The sequence below is a fragment of the Heliangelus exortis genome, chromosome 17, assembly GCF_036169615.1.
Source record: "Heliangelus exortis chromosome 17, bHelExo1.hap1, whole genome shotgun sequence".
NCBI classification, from domain to species: Eukaryota; Metazoa; Chordata; class Aves; order Apodiformes; family Trochilidae; genus Heliangelus; species Heliangelus exortis.
In genome coordinates, this window is record NC_092438.1 from 6,419,615 (window position 1) to 6,441,398 (window position 21,784).

General features: G+C 40.7%; 1 protein-coding gene across 1 annotated transcript; it reads left to right on the top strand.

Annotated features, from left to right (window-relative positions):
* Positions 1–228: 228 nt before the first annotated feature.
* Positions 229–10,859, top strand: NPTX2 (neuronal pentraxin 2). Its single transcript, XM_071760450.1, has 5 exons — positions 229–835; positions 2,198–2,414; positions 5,880–6,124; positions 7,229–7,408; positions 9,232–10,859. The coding sequence occupies exons 1-5, from the start codon at positions 236–238 to the stop codon at positions 9,457–9,459; spliced, it is 1,470 nt and encodes a 489-aa protein (XP_071616551.1). The 5' UTR covers positions 229–235; the 3' UTR covers positions 9,460–10,859.
* The last annotated feature ends 10,925 nt before the right edge of the window (positions 10,860–21,784 follow it).

Genomic DNA, 21,784 nt, shown 5'->3' on the forward strand with positions numbered 1-21,784 from the left:
GGCTGTCCCTTCCTCCCCGTCCGTCCCTCCCCACACCCCGGGCTGCCTTCAGCCCTCTCGCCCCCCAGATCCGCCGTTACCGCCGGGGCAGCCCCCGGGTCCCCTCCGCCCCCTCCCCTCTTCGGCCCCCGGGACCGCGCGGCGTCAGCAGCGCCTCAGCCAACCAGCACGCGCGGCGCGAGCCGGACGCCCTTCTCCCCCCCGCCTCCGCCTCACGCGCCCGCCCTACCTATAAATGCCGCGAGCCGGCGGGCAGCGCACGAGCGGTGTGAGGCGTGAGGCGGGACGGGACGGGGCGGCGGGAGCGGGCGGAGGCGCCTCCTGTCAGCGCGGCCCCCGCCCCGGCCTCCCTGCTGAGCCGTCGTCCCGCTCACCAGCCGGGATGTTGCCTGTGGTCGCTGGGCTCCTGCTCGCCGTAGCTGCGGGCGGCCGGGGGTCGGCGGCGGGGGACCAGGAGAGCTCTCCGGGGAGCCGCTTCGTGTGCACCTCGCTGCCGCTGGAGGCGACCGGCACGGGCTGCCCGCTGCCTCCGGTGCCCATGCAGGGCGGCGCGCTACCCCCCGAGGAGGAGCTGAAAGCGACGGTGCTGCAGTTGCGGGAGACCGTCCTGCAGCAGAAGGAGACCATCGGGAGCCAGCGGGAGGCCATCCGGGAGCTCACCGGCAAGCTGAGCCGCTGTGAGGGCTCCGACGGCAAGTCCGTCACGGGGACGTGGAAGAAGGAGCTGGGCAAGGGCAAGGACACGATGGGCGACCTGCCGCGGGACCCGGCTCAGGTCATCGACCAGCTGAGCCGCACCATGCAGACCCTGAAGGACCGGCTGGAGAGCCTGGAGGTAGGGGCCAGGGGGCAGGGGGCAGGGTGGGCCAGCCCTTCCTTGCCACTCTTGTAGCAATTCGGAACGACTGAATGTGTGGCCGTGGCTGTGGACTGCTGGGTGGACGGAACTGATGTGCTCAGTCTTTAAGGAGATAAATCCAAACTAACTGAGTCCTGGGAGTGAGTTGCTTGCTTGGCTTGGTTTGTTTTCTTGGTAATTTATTTGCTTACTTTAACGGTAAAAATCCACTGTCGATGTGTTCTCTCAGTGTGTGAGTAAATTATGGTTTTCCTGCTTGTTACCTCCTTAGTTTATGTGTTGGATGCATTAGTGTCTAAATCTTGCTTTCTGGGAATGTGACTTTATTGGCTTTGAGGTATAAGGCTGACATCTTGGGCATAAGACCTTGACATATGGTGCTGGACAGTCTAGTCATAAGGAAGATTGTGCTGTGCTGATTGTGAAGAGCATGTATTTAGAGCTGACATAGACTAAAGAGAACCTGATAGAAAGGGAATTAGGTCCAAGCCCATTGACTTCCATGGGTCTGGACAGTCTCCATGGTTGAATGGTGCTTGTAGAAATATTTTATAGAGAATATTCCCATAGGAAAAGTGCTGGATGTTTTCCTTTCTACAGTATGTGTCCTCCCACTGTCCTCCAAACAGTCATGTGATGACGGAGAGTAACTTCCTAAAGGTTATTTGTAAGGTCCAAACACTCTGGAGTGCTTTTTTTTTTTTTTTGCTTTTTTTTTTTAGGTTTGTAGAAGAGAAACTCCACTAGAATAATAGGATAGGTGAAACTGTTGGTTTGTCAGTATCTGTAAAGATAGGAGTTTTATTGGAGAGAGTGTGTGTATGGTGGGAGTTTGCAGTTTAAAGGCAATTTTCACTGGCTAAGACTTACTTATCTAAAGAGAATGACTTCCATACTCTATAAATTGAACCTGAGGAAACTTTCATTTGGTAAATTCACCTTTGAAGTAGCTTAAAAAGAAATAGTAGTTTTTCTGTTTACTTACATTGGCAATGTCACTTGCAGTAATTAAAACAGAGATTGACTGATATGCTATGTGTACACATACTAATGGAAGACATCAGACTTGGCTTCCTACATTGATTATATTGAACTTAAATGTGTGAAGACTTCTTCACATGAAATGCTGGAAGCCTCTAACAAAATTGCCTCTCTGTTTCAGGACATGTTTAACTGCAGTGCTTATAATAAAACAGAACATGACTAAAGTGCTAAAAAGCAATGCCTCTTTTGTACTTGCAGGAGAACTCGGTGATCTTGCTTTCTTCCGTTTGGATTGGGAAACTCTTCACAGTTTCTGGTTTAGAACTTATTTTTGCTTTTCTTATTTCCCTAAAGCACCAGCTCCGAGCCAATGTGTCATATGCAGCTCTGCCTAATGACCTTCGGGAGATGCTTCAGAGGAGGCTTGGGGACCTGGAACGCCAACTGCTGAGCAAAGTGGCTGAGCTTGAGGATGAAAAGTCTTTGCTTCATAATGAGACATCAGCCCATCGACAGAAGACAGAGACAGCCTTGAATGCATTGCTAGAAAGAGTGTCTGAATTAGAAAAAGGTAATCTGCACAGAATCTAAAATCTTCCACATGATGATGAATTTTGTTTACTCCCTCTTTCTATTACAGTAGGCTAAATGTGGACCTTGAGGAAAAGAAGGTGCTGAACTAAATAGTAGGTGACTGCAAATACTTGGACTCCCTTTTTCCCTTTGTCACAGGCTTTGTGTGTGACAGGCCCCTGCGTAGCTTTGCCTTCCTGTCTCTTAATTTGGCATATGTGGGTGGTTAGGATGAAAGTCTTAGTGTTTGTAGGATGAAGAGATCTATAAGGAGACAAGTGAAAAGAGGAAGAAGTATTGGTGTCAGGTATTTACTTGGATAATGTCAAGTTCACATCTAAGTAGAACTGCCTTTATTTGGACTGTAGATCTTATGGGCTAAATCTAACTGCCCTTGGTGTAATGAATGGCATTTTATACCACAACTATTGCCTTTGGCTTTGGAAGTATTGCTGGTGGTTTTCCCTTCTGTTGCTGGTTATGATTTTGGATAACTGCAGATATTTTAATTGTGGCCTATCCCAAATGTATAGCTTTCAGAGTTTAGGTAGATTACACATGGTGCCACTGGGGGACACTCTCTTAATCCTGGTAATTTATTCAGTTACTTAGACTGGTTATTACTGAGATATCTATGCTTCAGTAGAATCTGTTTGTTTGAATTGCATTGCCCATGGAAATGAGCTAAAGAACAGAACTGTCTTCCTGTATTAATTATATGCACCAACGGAGTGAGCCATGCAGGACTAGAGTAGCAGTGAATATCACTGCCCAATCTTTAAATGATTTTCAAAGGTGAAGAGGCTCTCTGCTTAAAAGCAGCTTAATGGACATGCTTTCAAAATGGTACAAACATACATATCTCATGAATATTAAAATGCAGCCTAATGGATCCGTTTGTGTAATACTATATCTATTTTTTTTTTTCCATTTAAAAAGTGTGAAGGAGGGGAAAAGGAAGGGAGGGAGAAGAGATACTCTATTGGCTGTGTCATTTAGTATTTCCTTGGAGCCGAGACAAAACCTGAACTGCAACTAAAATTCTGGAGAATCAGTGGCATATTAGTAAGCCTGTATTGCATGTTTGTGTCATAAAGATGTGACTCATACGAGCAAGTCATCAGAAAAAGAGTGGTGGGAGAACAAGAATGTGTAATTTAGGTTCAAACCAGCCTGTTCCCACCTTTATTTTTTGTGTGAGGAGAGAGGTCTGTCTTAGGTCCCCAGGGAAGTGAAGAATTTGGGCCAGGAACCAAGGCACAGGCTTGCTTTCAGTTGTATAATTTGCTCTTGTTTAGCTGTTCTGTGCCTTTGATTTCTCTGTTAAATCAAAGTGAGGGTAATAATGATCTTAATTATTTTGTAGATTAAAAGCAGACAATATTTGAAGTGATCAGAGCTCTTTTGAAAACAGCATTTCTATTGTCTTGCTTCATTTTTTTAATTTATTTTTTATGGACACGCCATATTGCTTAGCATCCCTTCCTGCCAACTAATTACAATGTCATAAGCTCCTTGTTGTTCTGAGGCTAAATAAATGGAGGAAAAAAGTAACCTTATAAGGTGAACTTTGACACTTTGATCTTTGGATTTTTATTATCTGTAGCTGTGACAGCTGTCTTTAGTAACCAGTAGGACAGAAGAGTTTGGAATTTGTACAGCTGTTGTAATTTCCAAAATCTTCAAGTAATTCCTTCACCAGTTGTCTCCATTGACAGCAGTAGATGATTCATTAAAAAAGCAGGACTGGGTGGAGGAATGACCCTTCAGTTCAAAGTGCCTGGACTTCATTATGATTCCTAGCTTTTCTGGTCAGTTTACTTGCTATGTCTAAATCTATTTTCTCAGTCTTTACAAGGGAATAGCAATATTCCTTGCACATCCTCTTCAAAAATAATTCAGATTCTTTAGTGAAAGAGTTGTCTTACCCTGTGCATGTGCCCATTGCCCAGAACAGGAGTTTGATACCATTTGGAGTTACAAATATTTGCAAGTCAAGAAAAACTGAAAAAATATAAAGATGATAAATATTGTTTGTTCTTTTCCAAGCCATTTTTTTTAAAGTTCTTTCACAGAATGACTAATGCTCTTAATGGAGTGTGTTTCTTTTTTTATTTGTGAGATTGGTTGTACCAGCCTAGTGGAGGTTGCTCAACACTAACCCTAAGACCCTGGTTGGTTTGTTGGGTTTTTTTTGCATTGAACTTAGAATATGTAGGTTTCTCAAAACAGATGCAATCATCAGACAAGCTTCTTCTTCTTCTTCCACCCCCTCATTCAGTGAAAAATGGAGTCAAAATGCTTCAGTTGTTTCTGAGAATGGTAACTGAGAGAATGCCAGTGGTTTAAAAATGACATATGAGAATTGTGTCAGCCTTTTGTGACAACAGCTCTTCATTTGGATCCAAGTGTGAAGTTTGGTAAGGGAACTGAATTTGTTTCAGAAATGTTAGTAAAGGAAATGAGTGGAACTCAGAAGAACAGGTTGCTAAAAAGCTTGAGAGTGACACTACTGCAGAACTGTTGAATGCTTTGTGTCATAATGCAAGATTTCTTCTAATACATAATTTCAGGAAATTACTTGTAAGAAACTACATCAGAAGTACAAACAAACTAGTGGAGTATTGTGACTTTAGAAAGCTTTGGGCTTAAGAGTTCTCAATTTCATACAGATTGGGAACATCTTGCTGGTTTTTATGGTATCTTAGAGGTAAAGCTAAATACAATGTCTGCTTTTATACTAAAACAAATGTCTAATGTTTTCATAACTTCATGTAGCATTTTTCTTGAGGTAATATTGAAAATCAGCCTTGTTTTTGTTAAGATCTCCTGATTTGTCTATGGGACAGAAATCAGTTCTACTGAATTTAACTGCTTTCTGGAATATGTCAGCTTTTTCTTATTTCAGATTTGCAACCTAAAATGAGAGCATCAACCTGTTTCTCAGACTGCTATCTCTGAAATGGAGGTGCTGCTGCTAGTTCCCTGAGCAGCAGTTGTAGGAAAATAAATACAGCTTTTGTTTAAGCACTGTGGTGCTTTAACAATGAACATACCAGGGAATCCCTGTTTAGTAACACTAAATATCTGTTAAAAATTTGAATTGTATGAAATAGGCAGGCCTCCAGCCATGAACTGAACTGAACAATGAAGAAAGTATTTAACAGCCTCTCATTACTTGTCTGTCCTCTTTTTTTTCCTTTTTTTTTTTTTTCCTGTCTCTAAATGAACAGTAAAACTAAAGTTATTAACATGATGTGTATATAAAATTTAGTTACATTTTGCTGTGCTGCAAAATCAACAATCAGTAATACCACTGCAATAAGTATTTTTTGTGTGCCTCTTGAGTGTGATTACAGTTCCAAATATTCTCAATATCCATTAATTTTTTTTTCTTAACCTTAATTACAAATACATTGTGTTGCTTTATTTTAAAGGTTTTTGTTCCTCAATATAACTCCAGGTAACAGTGCATTTAAGTCACCTGATGAATTCAAAGTCTCCCTGCCTCTTCGCACAAACTACTTGTATGGGAAGATCAAGAAGACTCTGCCAGAGCTGTATGCTTTTACTGTGTGCTTGTGGCTGAGATCAAGTGCTTCACCTGGAATTGGTACTCCATTCTCCTATGCTGTTCCTGGACAGGCTAATGAAATTGTCCTTATAGAATGGGGAAATAATCCAATTGAACTGCTAATCAATGATAAGGTGAGAATCGAATAACTCTTCTTTATTGTTTGCCTAATCAGAACCCTTGGTACCTCTCTAGGAACTCTTTCATTCTCTCTGTGAGAGAAGCCAGCGCTGGGCCTTTGAGATGGAAGGGTCTGCCTGTCTGTTGTTGGTGTTCCTCATCTGTTTGTTTCACAAAAGTACTCCAGGCAAAGTCAGATGGTACATACTGTATGTTCTAACAAAGCTTCATGATACCGAGCTGTCCACACACTTGAGGGTCCTATGAGTTCACAAACAGATCTTGGCTTCCTGGGTGTTTATTTTTTTTCTTATTGAAAATTGGCATTAAAGCAGACTATAAATACCTCCTTTATCCCCACCTTCAATTAGGCATCCTAGTAACTTGCTGCTCCCTGAGGGATCAGGTGTTTACAGATCTACAGTACAACTCAGGTGGTTCAGTCATGTGGCTAGTTAAGGATTTTTAACAGTCTTTTGACTCTTACTGATTTGGGAGGATGATAAGCTGATTATTTTGGATGGTTTGTGGAAGAGAAGGAAACTTGAGTCTGCTTATCTTCAGCAATTACTTTTCCAATATTATGTCACTGTTTTGTGAGGCTTTTCTTCCTCATCATGGCTGCTCTCTGTGTTAGTGTCTTTCTGTTAACCTGTGTAAGAATAATTCCTCCGTATTTGGAGCACAATGTAACCATTTTGACAAGGTTTACTGGAAGCAGGCAGATCCATTTGTCAGAGTTTTTACTGTAAATGGTGCAGGCAAAACCCAGGTTTAATGAGAAATGTAACATGAGCACAGGATGGAAACTTAGAACTAGGGACTGAGATTTAAACAACAAATGTCACAGAATAAAAATGGTGATGTGTGGATTGATAGTAGCTTGCACCCTGGTAATTGTGTCACTCGATTCTGGATGAAAAAAAGGCTCACATCTGGAATAAAAGGTATGGCTGTTCCTGAGTACTGGACAGCTGGGACAAAGTGGAAAGATGTGGACTAACTTCTGCCTCTGATGTTTCTGCTTCTGAGGACAAAGAAAATATTGTCCCTCTGCAAATGCTGTGCTTGAACACATAGACTTGGTTTGTAACATGCATTATTTTTGGTTTTTATAGGTTGCCCAGCTCCCACTCTTCATTAGTGATGGCAAATGGCATCATATTTGTATAACGTGGACAACCAGAGATGGAATGTGGGAGGCTTTTCAGGACGGAGAGAAGCTTGGCACTGGGGAGAATCTTGCTCCTTGGCACCCAATTAAACCTGGAGGTGTCTTGATCCTGGGTCAGGAGCAGGTAAGTGAATGACAGCACATTCCAGGATTTAAAAAAACAATAAAAATGAAAGCTCCCCAAACAAACAGCAGCTGAGAGAAAATTTCTCTTATTTAAACACTCTGTTCTGTTGTACACTCAGTATTGGAAAGATTAAAACAAAGCAACAAATACTTAAAGCAATTACACAATAGTATATTGTTTCACTTATTAAATATTCAGAATATTCATGCTGCAGCTATTTCCATTTTCACTCTAACTGCTATAGTGTGCAGCTTTGTCAGTGATCTGAATAATGCCCTAAATGAAATCCTTTGAGCTGGACTGTTGGTAACTAGCAATGTGGCCGCTGAAGTTACAGAAAAAGACAAAATTGGCCAGTGCTGTTGCAAGAGCAGTCAAAAGGAAGCTTGGAAGTAAATTGCTTGGATTTTTTTATGCTTTTTTTTTTTTTAAATTGAAGCCAAATTGACCATCCTATTTAGCAGTTTACTGATTTATCCCAAGAACAGTAAACATGTTAATCCTTGAGCCCCAGAATACACCAAGGAAAGTATGTGGGGGCAAGGGAACCAACAGCTACAGGCACTAGAGTGCTTGTGGATATATCAGGATCTTTTATAATTTGGCCTGCTGTGAAGAACTCCCTCCAGGCTGAGTTCTGCAACTTTTCAGGTATGTAATACTTGCTTAGAGTAGTGGAGTCTCATTCATTCAGAATTTGGTGTCTACTTTAAAGATGAATCTGAAGTCAAAGGGGCAAAATCTAGATCAGACCTTTGATTTCTCAGTAAAGATGTAGCTAAAGACCTCTCCTAATGCAGATGCCAAAAGTTTGAATATTAGTGCTGCCAATGGAAAGCATTCATGAGGTTGAGGGTAAGTCCTTTTTTATCACTGGATTTTGAATCTCACTCCTCTATTTAACATCTCATTAAACTATTACCTGTGAATTGTGTGGTTCTTTTTTTTTTTTCCTCTAAATGTTCTTTGTATGATTATACATATGCTAAAAAGAGATACTATTACTGTTATAAGTAGCAGGAAATAGCCTTTTTTCCAGAGTTCACAAAGGGGCTATGAAAAATGAGTTATTTTGATAATGTTTTAGCAGACAGTGATCACATAAATGACCGAATGGTAAATTCAGAACCCTACTACACTCTACATAGAAAATGCTCCAGCACGCCAATAAGTGGCTGGCAACTTTTCTGTAACTCTTTCAAGCCATTTGCTTGTACTGTGCTTGGTTCTATCCTATGCTATCATTTTTTTTTTAGTGTTAATGCACAAAATGTGTAATTTCTGTCCTTGAGGAGTGGATGGAGGAAACACTTCTAGGCTTATGCAGCAGCAGTTTGAATTAGTCATTTGGTACCATCAGAGGATGTGCATTTAGATCCAAAGATACCATTCTATGGGTCTTGCAGAATTGGTCAAGGGCTTCAGCTGCAGCTTAATCTGTATCCATAAAGCCTTTGGAGTAGCCTTAGACATCTGTGCAGTTCTTCATGAAGTTGTCCTGTGCCAAGCTTGCAAAATGGCTCCTAAATTAAACATCGTATTTTAAGCTGCTTTCCTGCTCTGCTGCTTGTGGGCAGGGTTAGTTATGTATTGCCTGTGTGTGATGGTGTACAGTCACTGCTGATTGTTTTGAATTGCTTTGACACATCTCATATTGGAGCTGTAACTGTTCTGTAGAACACCTTGTTCAAAGTTGAGAGTTGTTCCTCTCTCTGACCTAGCTCTGCACCTCCTAGCGTTGTGGCTGGCGGAGAGGGTCTTGAAATATGAAAATGCTGAAATAACTTTCTCATCTAATCCTAACTCTTGTGTGCCTAAAGGACACAGTAGGAGGAAGATTTGATGCAACTCAAGCCTTCGTTGGGGAGATGAGCCAGTTCAATATATGGGACAGGGTCTTAAAAGCTGAAGACATCATGAATATTGCTAACTGCTCAACCAACATGCCTGGCAACATCATACCCTGGGTTGATAACAACGTGGATGTGTTTGGAGGTGCTACTAAGTGGCCTGTGGAGACATGTGAAGAACGTCTGCTAGATTTATAGCTGCAATTGTTTCCCATTCAAGTGCCCCCCTCAGTAGGACAGTCTTCTGTGCAATCTAAAGCACTTTTCTCTCCGTCCTTCACCAATCTTAACTCTTCAAAACAATTTAAAAAATTGAGTAAACTGCCTCAGTGCAAAACTAGCTGCTAGTTTGGGGCATTGAGCCTGACAATGAAAGAAGCACTTCTTGGCTAAAGCAGCCCTTGCTTTTTCTTACAGCCTCATCAAAAAAAAAAAAAAAAAAAATATATATATTCTTTGGCTTGCAGCAGCCATTTGGTTAGGCCTGAGTTGAGCACATCAGTTCTTCTGTTGGGGAGGGAACAGCCATGCACATGTTAACTATAGTACTCCTTTTGATAATGTGCAATGCTGACAAAATGCTGAGATCAACAGGCTAAATGTGAATCCTTCCTTCCAGTCTGTCGTCTCCCCTTTGAACTGAAGCCATTCTTTTTTAGCCCTTTTTAAAGAAATTACTTAATCCTTACACTACAGTGGTTGTGGTGCAACTCTGGGTAGAGCAGAACAGCCACTGGCTGAGTGCAAGTCTAGCTTTTTAATTTGCAGATTAGAAATCCTTATTTCATGATAAGGAAGCAATGTATTTGAGATGTGCTATTCTCTTTCAATTTGATGCCAGGGCTATGCAAGCAGCATAGCTCATGGAAAAAGATTCTCTTTGGATACGTTTCTGTCCCAAAGCCAGGATCCTGGCATAAATGGACGGATGAAAGATTGTATTTGTATTTTCTGTAGGCTGAATGTACTGAATTTGTAGTGATCTGGCCTGTAAACTTTTCTCTTGTTTCTCTTGCTTAAGTCAATGTCTTTATTTTTAAAAATATACAAGCTGTGATTAAGTGAATTTCAATTTTGGTTTGCTTTGAAAGGCCTTTTTATGAGCAAGTGCCAAAGTTCAGTTTCTGCTTGCTGAGAATTGCTATATATTTTTCCAACATAAGTCTTCTACACTGTTTTCTATGTTATTATAATGGTCCTATGTAATATGAAAATGTGCTGTTTTTTCAATTCTTGTTGACTGTCTTTTCTGTAAGCACTGTGCTGACTACTATTTTTTATCATTTTCTCTCTATTTTGCAAACACTTGGATTAGCATTGATGTGGCTACTTGGTCTGTGGCTAGCAGATAGCAAATGTACTGTATGGAAAAGAGTTAATACTTTTGTTATTTAAAAAAAAGGATCTAAAGGGGAAAGGGGAGAATTTATAAAGCTCTAAATATCATATTTTATTTTTCATATGTTTAGATGGTAAAAATAATATGGTGACAGTCCCATTTGTAGGATTAAATTACATATTTCCATTAATATGTAGTATGCTGGTCTTAAAGGAAAATTCTTATAATGAACTTTTAATTAAAATGCACTGTAAACTGAGTCTTCTAATTCCTTTATGGTCACACAAGATGCTGAGTATTCTCTTTCATAGCTGCTCTGAGTTCTACTGTGTCTCTAAGCTGCTAGAAGCAGAGTCCTGTTAGAAGTTGCCTTTTTTCCAAAAATATTAGATCTTCACTATTTTCAACCAAAACAGGCTTAGGTGTGCAGGTGATCTTAAATGGGAAGGGGTGTCCATGTTTGGATGGGGTGGGGTGTGTGAAGCTCAGGCTGAGACCTGCCTCATCCCACTGCAGTCTCATAGGCACTTATCTGGGGCAGGGCTGGGGTTCAGCAGCTTCACTGCAGTGGGCTGGTGCACAGAGCATATGAAGATAGTTATTTTTACAGTCATGGCTAAAAACTGTGACCCCTTCTGGGTGGAACTACTCATGTTAGGCAATCTAAGTGTCCCAAACCACTGTCAAAAGAATGGTTCAGCAAGGTGATGACTTGTTGAAATGTGACACCAGAGGCACTGCACTGGTGCAAGTTGTAAAGGGCAGTGGCCGTGGGGTCTGACCAAATGGTCTGCTTGGTAAACTACAAGCTGGTATCTCTCTGTAAGACAACGGCCAGCTGGGGGCAGAAATGTTTATGTACCTCTGACATCCTTCTTTGGCCTTGTAGAGTGTGGGAATTCTGTGAACCATTACACAAATGGATTTCATATGTTTTCATTCTGATTGGCCTTTGAACATACACCACCACACCACTCCTCTCCCCAATCCATAACAGTACTTCCCCTGACCCAGAAAAAACCCAAACCCCTCAGTATCCAAAGAAGTATCCAAAGTATTGGCCTTAAGATTGAAGAGAGTGCAAATTTTTCCTCTCATATGAATTAGAAAACAACAGAGACATCAGCCCTCCAGCTGCTCCAGTTTTATCATCTGTTTCAAAATAAACTGAAGGAACTGAAGTCTGGAGTAACCTGTGCTGAGGTCTCCCCCTTCAGGAAACTGCTTTTGCATATTTCACTCGGGTTCTTAATAGGTGCAATGGTGAAGTCCTCTCTGATACTTTCCAGTGTATCTAGCAGCCTGAGTGGGGATGGTGCCTGTAATTTTAAACACTGATTCCGTGTTTGGATTAATTTTTTTGTTGAGAGAAGCAGAAGGTCTTTATACTCCAGCTGGTCATACTGATATTTATTTAAACACACTCCTAATCTTAGGTCTGTCTTCAAGATGACTTTTAACAATAAACACCTGAGTAGGAAACCCCACCTGCATGGGGAGGTGTTAGTGGGTGAGGGCTGTAATAGCTTTGTTTTGTGCAGGCTGAGAACACCTGGTCTGGGGGCTGTTGTTAGGCTCGTGCTTCCAAGTGAAGGGCTGGCTGCTTTCTTCAGGTTCTCCTCTGTCTGTGTGAGGGGGAAGTATAAGAGAACTCTTCAGTGTGGAAATCAGTACCAAAAGTTGGGGTGTTTCTAAGGTATGTCACAGTGCTCAGGTGAGAGGCTGTTTGGGGATGTTCATCCTGTTGCATCCTGACCTAGAGCAGGGTTGAATCTTCTGAAGATAAACAGCTTAATCCTCTGGTTTTGGATTTGTTTGTTTTTTGCTGAGTAGAAAACCCAGGTGGTAGGAATCTGGGGGGAGGGTTTTGGCATTTTGTTTTTTTTTTTGTAGACACCATCCTTCCCAGAGGGAGCTAAGGAATATATATTCTGTTGAAAATGTGGTAGGGTTTTTTTGCTTTTGTGGTTTGTTTGGTTTTTTTTTTTTTTGTTTTGTTTTTTTTTTGTTTGTTTGTTTGTTTGTTTTAGGTCTATTTTTTTCTTTTTCACAATAGTACCTTTTCATTAAGAAGAAAATATGTGTATTGGGTTTTGTACCTTTGTCTTGTGCTGAAAGGCTATGGCTGTTATCCTGCTGCTCCACATTCTGGGAGTCACGTGTATTATGTGCATATATAAGATATAAGCAGATGGCAAAACAGGAGTAAATATTACCATATTCCAACATCTATACTGTTGGTGAAGCATGGAAGTGACAAGACAACCTTCAGCTCCCAAACTGCTCTGAATACACAGAAGTAATAACTTATGGAAAGCTGACTGACAGCTACAGCACTTGGAACATGCAGTAATGCAGATTTCTAGAAAATCTGCTTCTTTTTAAAAGCAGATAGAGCCAGGACTCCTAAAATTAGTATCAGTGATCCTAACAAGTCAACCTCATGGGAGGTGTGAACTGGCTGGGTCTCCAGATTACTTCTTGGGTGTGAATGCTGTTCTCTTGATATTCCTTCATGTATTTAATGGCTGTTGAGCAACAAAGGATCTAGCATTTGGTATGTTTGAATCCAGGTTATATCCCTTCAAACATGGGTTTTTTACTAACTGTCTAGCCATTAGAAAAGGTATATTGGGATTTGTTTGAAGGCTTTAGCTACACACTTTCTGCCCAGCTAGAGCTGAATGTTGCTGAGGGGAGGAGGACCTCTGTGCTCTGGGATTGTGGTGTGAATGGGAGACCAACCTCCTCATGTAAGTGGCTTTCTGCTGGGCCACACATGATTATTAAACTGTTAGTTTAGGTCTTGGAAATGCAAGGAAGACCAGAAAATTTCTTGCCAGTAAATCTCTACCCTTGTTTTCACACACTCCCTCAGTGTTCAAATACATGGGAGTGCCAGGGAGAAACTGATTGTTTTGTTCCAGAAGGCTGGTTTCCCTCAGGCCTTTCCTAAAGGCAACATGCAGAATGGTATCAAAACTGATGCTTTGTATTAGGTGTTTAAAGGTGGCTCTTTCTTAATTAGGGTAACTCAGGCTGTAAAAAAAACTTGTGTAACTACAGAGTAGACTTACTTCTTGTTTGCTAATGGCACCTAGCCCTAGGTTAAGGATTCTTTATCCAGCTGATTTCAGCTTTCCAGCTTGGGAGGGATGATTAGCCACCTTCTACTGTATCATCCCTTGGTGAGGACCTGAATCTTGCTAGGAGTACAGATACAGAAGGAAATGGCCTGTGATGTTCTCATGATGCTGCTGTAGGAATCTGAGGTCAGTCACAGCACAGACCCTGATGAGTATCCTTGAGGTTTTTTGGTTTTTTTGTTTTTTTTTTCTCCTGGGTGGATGGTTGGGCTGGATGATATTAGAGGTCTTTTCCAACTGTGATGATTCTGTGAAATAGAGATCTGGTGGTGCAGTTGGATACCATCAAACTCACTGCAAAAATTAAAGGTCTCTGCTGGTAGCAAGAGGATCTGAAGGTTTTGAAGGTGTTGTAGAATTTTTTTCCAAGATCTTTCACCAAATTATCTTTTTTTTGTTTAGTAGTTTTTTTTGTGCCTGTGTGTGCATGCGGAAAAGCTGGACCTTGATAGTATTCTTGATTTAGCTGTAAGGCTTAAATAATACATGAGTTTTACAGAGCTAAAAACTTTTCTGGAAGGAATTGAATTAATTGCACCCCTGGCTATAGCTGTTTCTAAAAGACTGCACTTAGAACTAAGTATAAATTAGAACAAGGAGTTCAAAGGTCCATTTCTTTTTCCACTGGAGGAAGGGCAGATGTTTTGGAAAATCTTCAAATACAGAAGCTTCCCAGATGACTTGATACCACTGAAAAATTGTTTTTTATTAAAGATGCTCTGGTGTTCCACCTGAGGTGGCTTCCAGCACGTATTTGTCCAAGCAGTTTAGCTTCTAGCAGTGCTGTTCCCAGGTGCTCCTATGGGAAGGATACAGAGCAGTCACCTTTCTAGTACCCACTTGTTCCCTCACTCTTGGTCAGCTTGTTCTGGGTGACCGGGAGGAGACTGTACCTTGCAAGGGTGATTTTGAGTGTCTGTGGCACAGTCTGTGCTTTCCTTTTGTACTAAAAGATGTTTGCAAGATTTTTGCCCTGGATTTTAAATCACTAATCTGTTCCCAGCAGCAGTTCTGGAGTGCCTATTAAGAGTGTGAAAAGTAACTTAATGGCTATTTCTTAGGAGGGTTTTGGTGGTTTTTTTGGTACTGGTCTCTTTTGCTTTGTATCTTTCAAAACACTTAAGCTTAGCTTATGAGTAATTTAAAGTCTGTATGCTACAGAGTTGGTGACCTAGGCTTATCTTCACAATAAAAGATTGCTCTTCTGGACTAACTGGGCAAATTAAAATCCATTTAAAGGGAAACCTCGCATAATAAAAAGACTGTACTAAAACCTCTTGGTTAGCAACACTAGATAAGCAGGTGATTTACAAATTTCCTTTTTTTTTTTTTTTTTTTTTTTATTATATATGGTGCTTGCTGCTGGTTAGCCAAGCTGTTGTGCAAACACATTGTCCCAGATATAGCTATTTTTTTTTTTTCTGCAATAAGAAGCAATTGGTTTTCCTCCTGTTACTGAGGTCAGAGCAGGCAATTTCTTCCTCTCTGGTGTAGAACTGGGACGAGGTTGTCCTGTGCAGCCACCTTTTAGCTCTGCAACTGCAAAAGAGCCTGAGTGAGATTTACCCATGTGAGATGCTTGTGTCTGACAAAGTAGGAAAGACCTCAATTTGCTCTCCAGAGATGGTGTAGTACATAGGAATGTGCTGCATTGTAGACTAAGGTTTCTCTTTTTTTCTTTTTCTACTTTCTTTATGGCAAATTTTAAATAGTTGATCAACACTGGTTATAAAATACAGATCTACTATAAAATACTAGCATCTACAAGGCTTTTTGGAAGGAAGTGATCACAACTTGCTAGTTGGGCAACTGTGGCAGCCACAGATATCCAGACAATTTGGGAGACTTCCAGAACTGGTTTGGTTGCCTCTGTTACTTGTATATAGCTGTGCTGTCATCTTAATTCTGAGGCTGTACTAGCACTCTTGCTTATGCATCGTGACTCTCATTTTGATCTTCTTAAACAGAAGATCTAACTCCATTCTCATGTTCATCACTACCTTAGATGTGTTTTCTGGTGTCTGTTCTGCTTTTTAGTGAGAGCCATGCTTTGTGCTTTCCACCTCTTGAATTTTTGTGTGTCTGTTCACAAGTATTTGGCATTGTTCAAATGCGCTGCTATGGTTACTCAGGCACCACCGACTGCACAGGTCAGCTTGGAGGAGCTTTAAACAAAGTATTTGGGACAGGATGCAGCTCTCACTTGTTAATTTAAGACCTGGCACATCAGTTTGAACAAGATACATGGAGGAAAATCTTTCTTTTTTTCCCTGCTCTTGAGAGTTGGAAAAAACATAAGAAAAATATTGCTTTGACGTTAGTCCAAGCAATGACAGTGGCTCCTGCTGAAAATAGAAACCAGCCTGTTTGTTCTGGGTATTGCCTGAAGGCCAACAGGGCTTGGTGCACAGAAGAGGAAGTAGTATGTACAAAACAGAGCATCCTATTGAAGAGTTCAGGCTTCCTCAGCTGTGTCAGTGCAAATCAAACATAGCTCTGTTGATGTGAGCGGGGCTGACTGCAGATCTCCAGCACAGTGTGACACCTGTGCAAACACTCAAGGGACAAGTTTTACAAGCCTTGGGGATGGGAAAGGGCTGGTATATGGTTTTTAGACCCAAGGTTGCCACCTGATGGTTCAGGGGTAAGATGGTAGCAACTTGCTTCTGGAGACTGGGGCTGGGATTTTCAGAGTGAAGAAGGTACAGGATACTGCAGGGATGAGATGACCCTTTGGGAGCTGTAGCTGTGATTTTATTCTTCTGATTCTGAGCAAATCTGTGAGCTGAATTGGCACGTGGTGTTGTTTAGGTCCCAGAAATATACTGAGATCTATTCTGTACTTCACCATGGGCAGAGTTTGGCAATCACTGTAAAGTGGCTTTACAGACATACAGTGGTGGCCACACTAGGTTATTCCCTTTGATATCTTTCTGGTTACTTTAACCTGGAGAAATGATTATGAGTGAATTTTTTCTTCTGATTACAATGAAGGCAAAATTTCCACAGACTTGAATGAGAGCAGTGCAAGAAACTGTTGGAGACTGTTGGAGCACACTGGCAAAATGAAAAAAAATAAGGAAATCTGGTGTGACTTTAAAGCTATTTTTAAAAACACAAGCTGGAGTGAGTTGCTTTGCATCACTAGAGTCTATTATGTCCTTATGTTTTTGGTTTTTTTTTTCTATTTCCACTCAGTAATTTTGAGGACACAGTGAGAAGACATCTTTAGAGATGGGTTATATGCATTAAAGGGGGAAATATGCTAGTGTTTGCTGAGCACAGTAATTATCACTGCCAAATGAGGAGGTCCTTTTTCTGATATGGCAAAAATATTGTACATGAGAATTTGTGTCAAGCTATTGTATAGCAAGGTGAATTCCAAATTGGACTTTGAAAATCCACCTGGAGCACAAAATCAAGTGGGGGATTTTTTAGAGAGTCTCATTTTCTTCCTAGAAAAATCATTGTAGTATATTTCATTATCACTGCCTAAGTGACAATTGCAATCTGATATAATTAAGAGCTATGCTAAGCTATATGGTATTTGATAATGCATTGTTTATCTCTGAAGATGCAAATCTGGAGCTATGTTGGTTTAACTGACTGGAACTTGACTGTTGACAGTCTTGTCAGCTGAAAGCATTAGAAGAGAATTAAATTATGTTCCAGGCCTTGCCCCAGATGGGAATTGCTGCAATATTTTAAACCTCAAAGAAGATGGAAGTGTAACAGAACAACATGACCACAGTTAGATTTATTAGTGCTGCTTTCATCTTGGCTTTGAGCCACTCACTGTCTGCAAAACTCCTGTTGATGTCCCATCTGGATTTATGTAGAAATTGATGGTAGGGTAAAGCTCTCTGATCCTATCAATTCACATTTGCATCACTTTCTGTTCTGGGTGTGCTATGAAGAGCTGGAAACCCCACTTGTTAAACTCTAATTAGCAGGCGAGCAGAGGAGAATACAAGGTCAATTTTGCACTTCTGGAATTTAAATTATTTTCTGAATTGGAAGGGTGTGGGAAAGAAATCAATGTCCATGCCTCTGAATTCATCTGTGCTTCCAAAACAGTCTCTTAGGACTTGAAAATTACTTGAATAGAGGCATTAAGCTTGGGCCTACTCTATATCTTAATGTCATAATTGTTGCAGAGGTCACACTTTGATGCATACAATTTTGATTTGATGTTTGTTTTCCTCTAGAACACATAAAGGATAGGAGAAAGGAAATTTCATTGTGACTGCTGATTTTTTCCAAGCAAGTGGTTGAAGTTTCCAAATCTCAGTATAATAGCTCCTCAGAGACCAGATTTGTCTGTCCAAAGGTTTTGTGTGTTCTGAGAGGCTTTGTTACCCTGACATTTCCTACTGGTAGAAAAATCATGATAGTTGTATCTGTTTCTGCTTTTTTCCTTCCCCCCTCACTTAAGGTAGTTGTGTCATAGTCTGCAACAGGTGGTAAGAACTTGAACTAGGAGAAAGCTACACACTAACAGTAGGAAGTCAGTAACGGTCCTTGAGCAGGATGTCCACCCTGAAACAGACCTTTAGTGTGGGTAACAGAAGTTCACTTTCAAATAGGAGCCCTCCAGAGAGCTATACCCAGAGGGTTTGATGACTGCTTTGCTCATTTCTCCTTTAGAAGGTTCCTCCTCTCTGCCCTCTGCCTATTGGCAGGTCCAACAGCCTCAAAAAGCTGAAGTGAGTCCTTAGTAGCTTTGATCAGATGCTCCACCAAAAAAACCTGGCATTCAGACAGCTGCTCTGTTCAGCTTCAATCCAAATTATTTTGCATTACTGCCCATGTTTTTTGGGCTTACACAAACTGTTTATGTGTATCCTGGGTCCCTGATGCAACCAGACTGCTCTTGTAGGTCTGAATCAACATTGCAGTACAGTCATCTGCAGTCCTTGGTCTCCTCGTGCATACAAATTTCTTCTTTAGGTGAAGCCGTAGTGAGCGAAGGTTCATTCTCCAGCGAAGGTGATTGAATGCAACTTCAGCTGCTTGATTAGACTGAACGAAGAGGAACATTCACCTATCACTCAGCACACACTGCTACATGAAACAAGATTAGATATGGTGAATTTCTAGTAATGAAAGCAGGCAATCGTGTTCGTCATAAAATCAGCTTAAAAGAGCTTTCTAGATTCCAGAGAGAACTAAAATAACTTGACCTACCTTGGTCCTGTAATCTTTAAATGCTGCTTAACATCTGCTCATCAGCACTTGGCAATAATATTTATTATGAATTTTTTAATAGCGGGCACTGCCTTGTGTTGAAATTAAACATACAGAGGGAAAAACTGTCATTAGACCAGGATTAAAAATGAAATAGTGGTGTTTGACTTCGGATAAAAAAACAGTTTAGAGGAATGTTGCAGTCACAAAAATCTTAGTGATGTCACCAGCCTGGCCCAAACATGGCAAAGTATCTTTTTAGTCCCCTACAGGTAGCAAGAATTAGTACCAGCTCTTCTCAAGACATCCATGTTAATAATGTCACAGAAACTCTCCTTAATGGATGGGAAACAGAAATGTGCTGAATTTATCTCTAAGATTTGAGCTGTTTTTTGAAACCACTTTCTTTTCCCAAGACTGTCACTTCTGAGTATGTGCTTAACTTAGGTGACACAGAAGGCACCTAACATTAGGTGGACTGGATTTGAGCCATTATAGGCAGAGAAAGATGTTGGAAGGGCTACTTTTTTTTTTTTCTTTCTTATCTTGAGTCTTCACCATCAGGTATGAAGCAGGAACTGGTTACTGTCAATGCCCTGTAGAGAAGTCAAATACCATCTCTGCTCCCAGATGCTGTTCTTGCATTCAAAGATTCGAAGATGCTACAAGATAGCTTTGCCACTGGGAATGCCTAACAAATTGCCTTTTGTTGTCCAAATCCTTTATTCAGTCTCCTTTCTAGGATGTAGTTTCATGCTGAATACTTACTGTTCCCAGACATCTAGCTGTGTGTTAGTTAGACTCAGTTAAAGTCTATTTTATTGGAAAGAGCCCAATCTATTAAGCCACCCAGGCCACTGTGTTAGCTGCTTTCCCTCCTTATTTACTACTGTGTTGTCCTTTGTGTAGTCTGTGAGTTCACTGCTGGAAGAATACATATTTGTTTCAGTATCATAAATGACAGTGGTGATTATGCCATGCTTGGTATGAAGCTATGTTGTACATACAGTTGTTTGCTGATACTTCCTTGTAGACATCTACTTTTGGAGATGCACTGCTTCCCCCACTTTTAATTCATGTAACATGGAATTTAATGGAAACTATAAAGTGATACAATCAGTATCTTAACATTGAAATCATAGTAGTATTCAGCTGCCTAATATTTGTGTGTTCTCTCTTCCCAGCACTTCCCCCAGACCTGATAAATACTTCTATGTTCTCTCTCTCTTTTTACCCCCTTTTATTTAGGGCTTGAATCTCTTCATAGAGCATATTCTGTTCCCCTACAGATAGATCTTGTCATTCTGTGGAGATTTCTGCAGCAAGCTCAGGCTTTAGCACTGAATTCCTTTTTAATAGGTCTCATTAAATGAGACATATGTCTCAAATTTTCTGGGTTTCAAACTCTTCGATGTATATGTTAACTTTATATTTGTGGGAGTTGAAATAGAAGGATTAATTTGTATCTCCAATAAATAGCTCCACCTTAATTCAGGGAAACACTTCAGGATGTCCTTAGCTGAACGGAGTGGAGTAAATGCATAATTCCCAAGGGCTTTTGTTATTGCTTTGTGGTGGGTTTTGTTTTTGTTTTTTTTAAATTAATTTCAGCTGTTTCAGGGAAAGAAAGTCCAGTATGGTGTGTGGTGTTTTTTGAATTATTTTTTTTTTTTTTGATCCTTGAAGGACCAGCCTGGGTTTTTGCTCTGTGAAAAAATGCAAGTTTTATGTAGCATAACTATTCTGCAGAGAAGTAGCTCCACTGGGGAGGACAAGTTGTGGTTTTCTGCTGCTTTCTCTATCCCCACAATATGTGCTCTCTTTTTGTTGTCCCTTACTCCAGAGGTGGTCATGTCCAACTGCTATTGTGTGTATGTATTTAAAAAATCAAAATGATAAGGTCAAATAATACTGTTGACTGCTAAATATGGGTGTTTTTCTTACACATGCATTTATTTGTTAAGTCACAGATTTTCTACAGCTGTCATTTATGGGATAGGGAAGGTGACTGGTGTGTTTTTTCTGTGCTGGTGTAAATCAGAAAGACTCTGCTGTGCAAACTAAGGCCCTCAGCCTTACTCCATGGGCAGTTCTTGCATCCTTCCTCCCTGACAGGCCACCCTCCAGGGCTGCATCTAATAAGGACTAAATTGTCTCAGGAAACAAACATGTTAGGGGGGAGGTGTTGCTGTATCAGGTGAAAGCTGCTGTCTGTTCCTAGGACCACCACCATGTATATGCATAACTGGGTTTTGCAAGAAGATACTTGGCGAATCAATTATTGTAACAGCTGTGCTATCTTTATTTACATGAGCAGAGAAGTATTATTTTGTCCTCCTTGTCGAAAGTGAATGTTTGTTTCTTTGCTTTATCTCTGTGCACAGCAGGTCTTGTTGTTACATTTAAGTTGCTGTAAACTCTAAATCAATAATCCAGTTAAGAGGGAAAAAGAGGTCTAGTAGCAATAAGTAAAATTGCAGAGTTAATCAGATCATCTTTATTTGAGTTGTAGACTGTTTCCCAAAGATGTTCTAGCTCTACAAAATCAATATGGACACGATGAAGTAGGTTTATTTTCTGTCTGTCAGTGGTAGGGGGTGTCCTGGATGTTTGGAGGGAACCAAGGGATTTTGCTGCCTGTGAACACCATAGCTGTGGAAAAGGAATGGTTGCTGCCATGGAATCAAAATAGTATCTATTTTGGGCTCTCAGATGTCTGAGGAAGGTACAGATCCAAGAATTTCTCTTCTTATTCCATCCCCACTAACTTCACAAACAAAATATGTCTGAAATAACACTGCATTTTTAAATATAGCATTTTGATTTGATAACTACTTGTTTTACAGTGTAA

Excerpts from the sequence above, each read along its gene's own strand:
- NPTX2 (XM_071760450.1), top strand. The coding sequence starts at position 236 with ATGCCGCGAGCCGGCGGGCAGCGCACGAGCGGTGTGAGGCGTGAGGCG. Across the intron at positions 2,415-5,879 it reads AGTGTCTGAATTAGAAAAAG|GTAACAGTGCATTTAAGTCA; the intron begins GTAATCTGCACA and ends ATATAACTCCAG. Across the intron at positions 7,409-9,231 it reads TGATCCTGGGTCAGGAGCAG|GACACAGTAGGAGGAAGATT; the intron begins GTAAGTGAATGA and ends GTGTGCCTAAAG.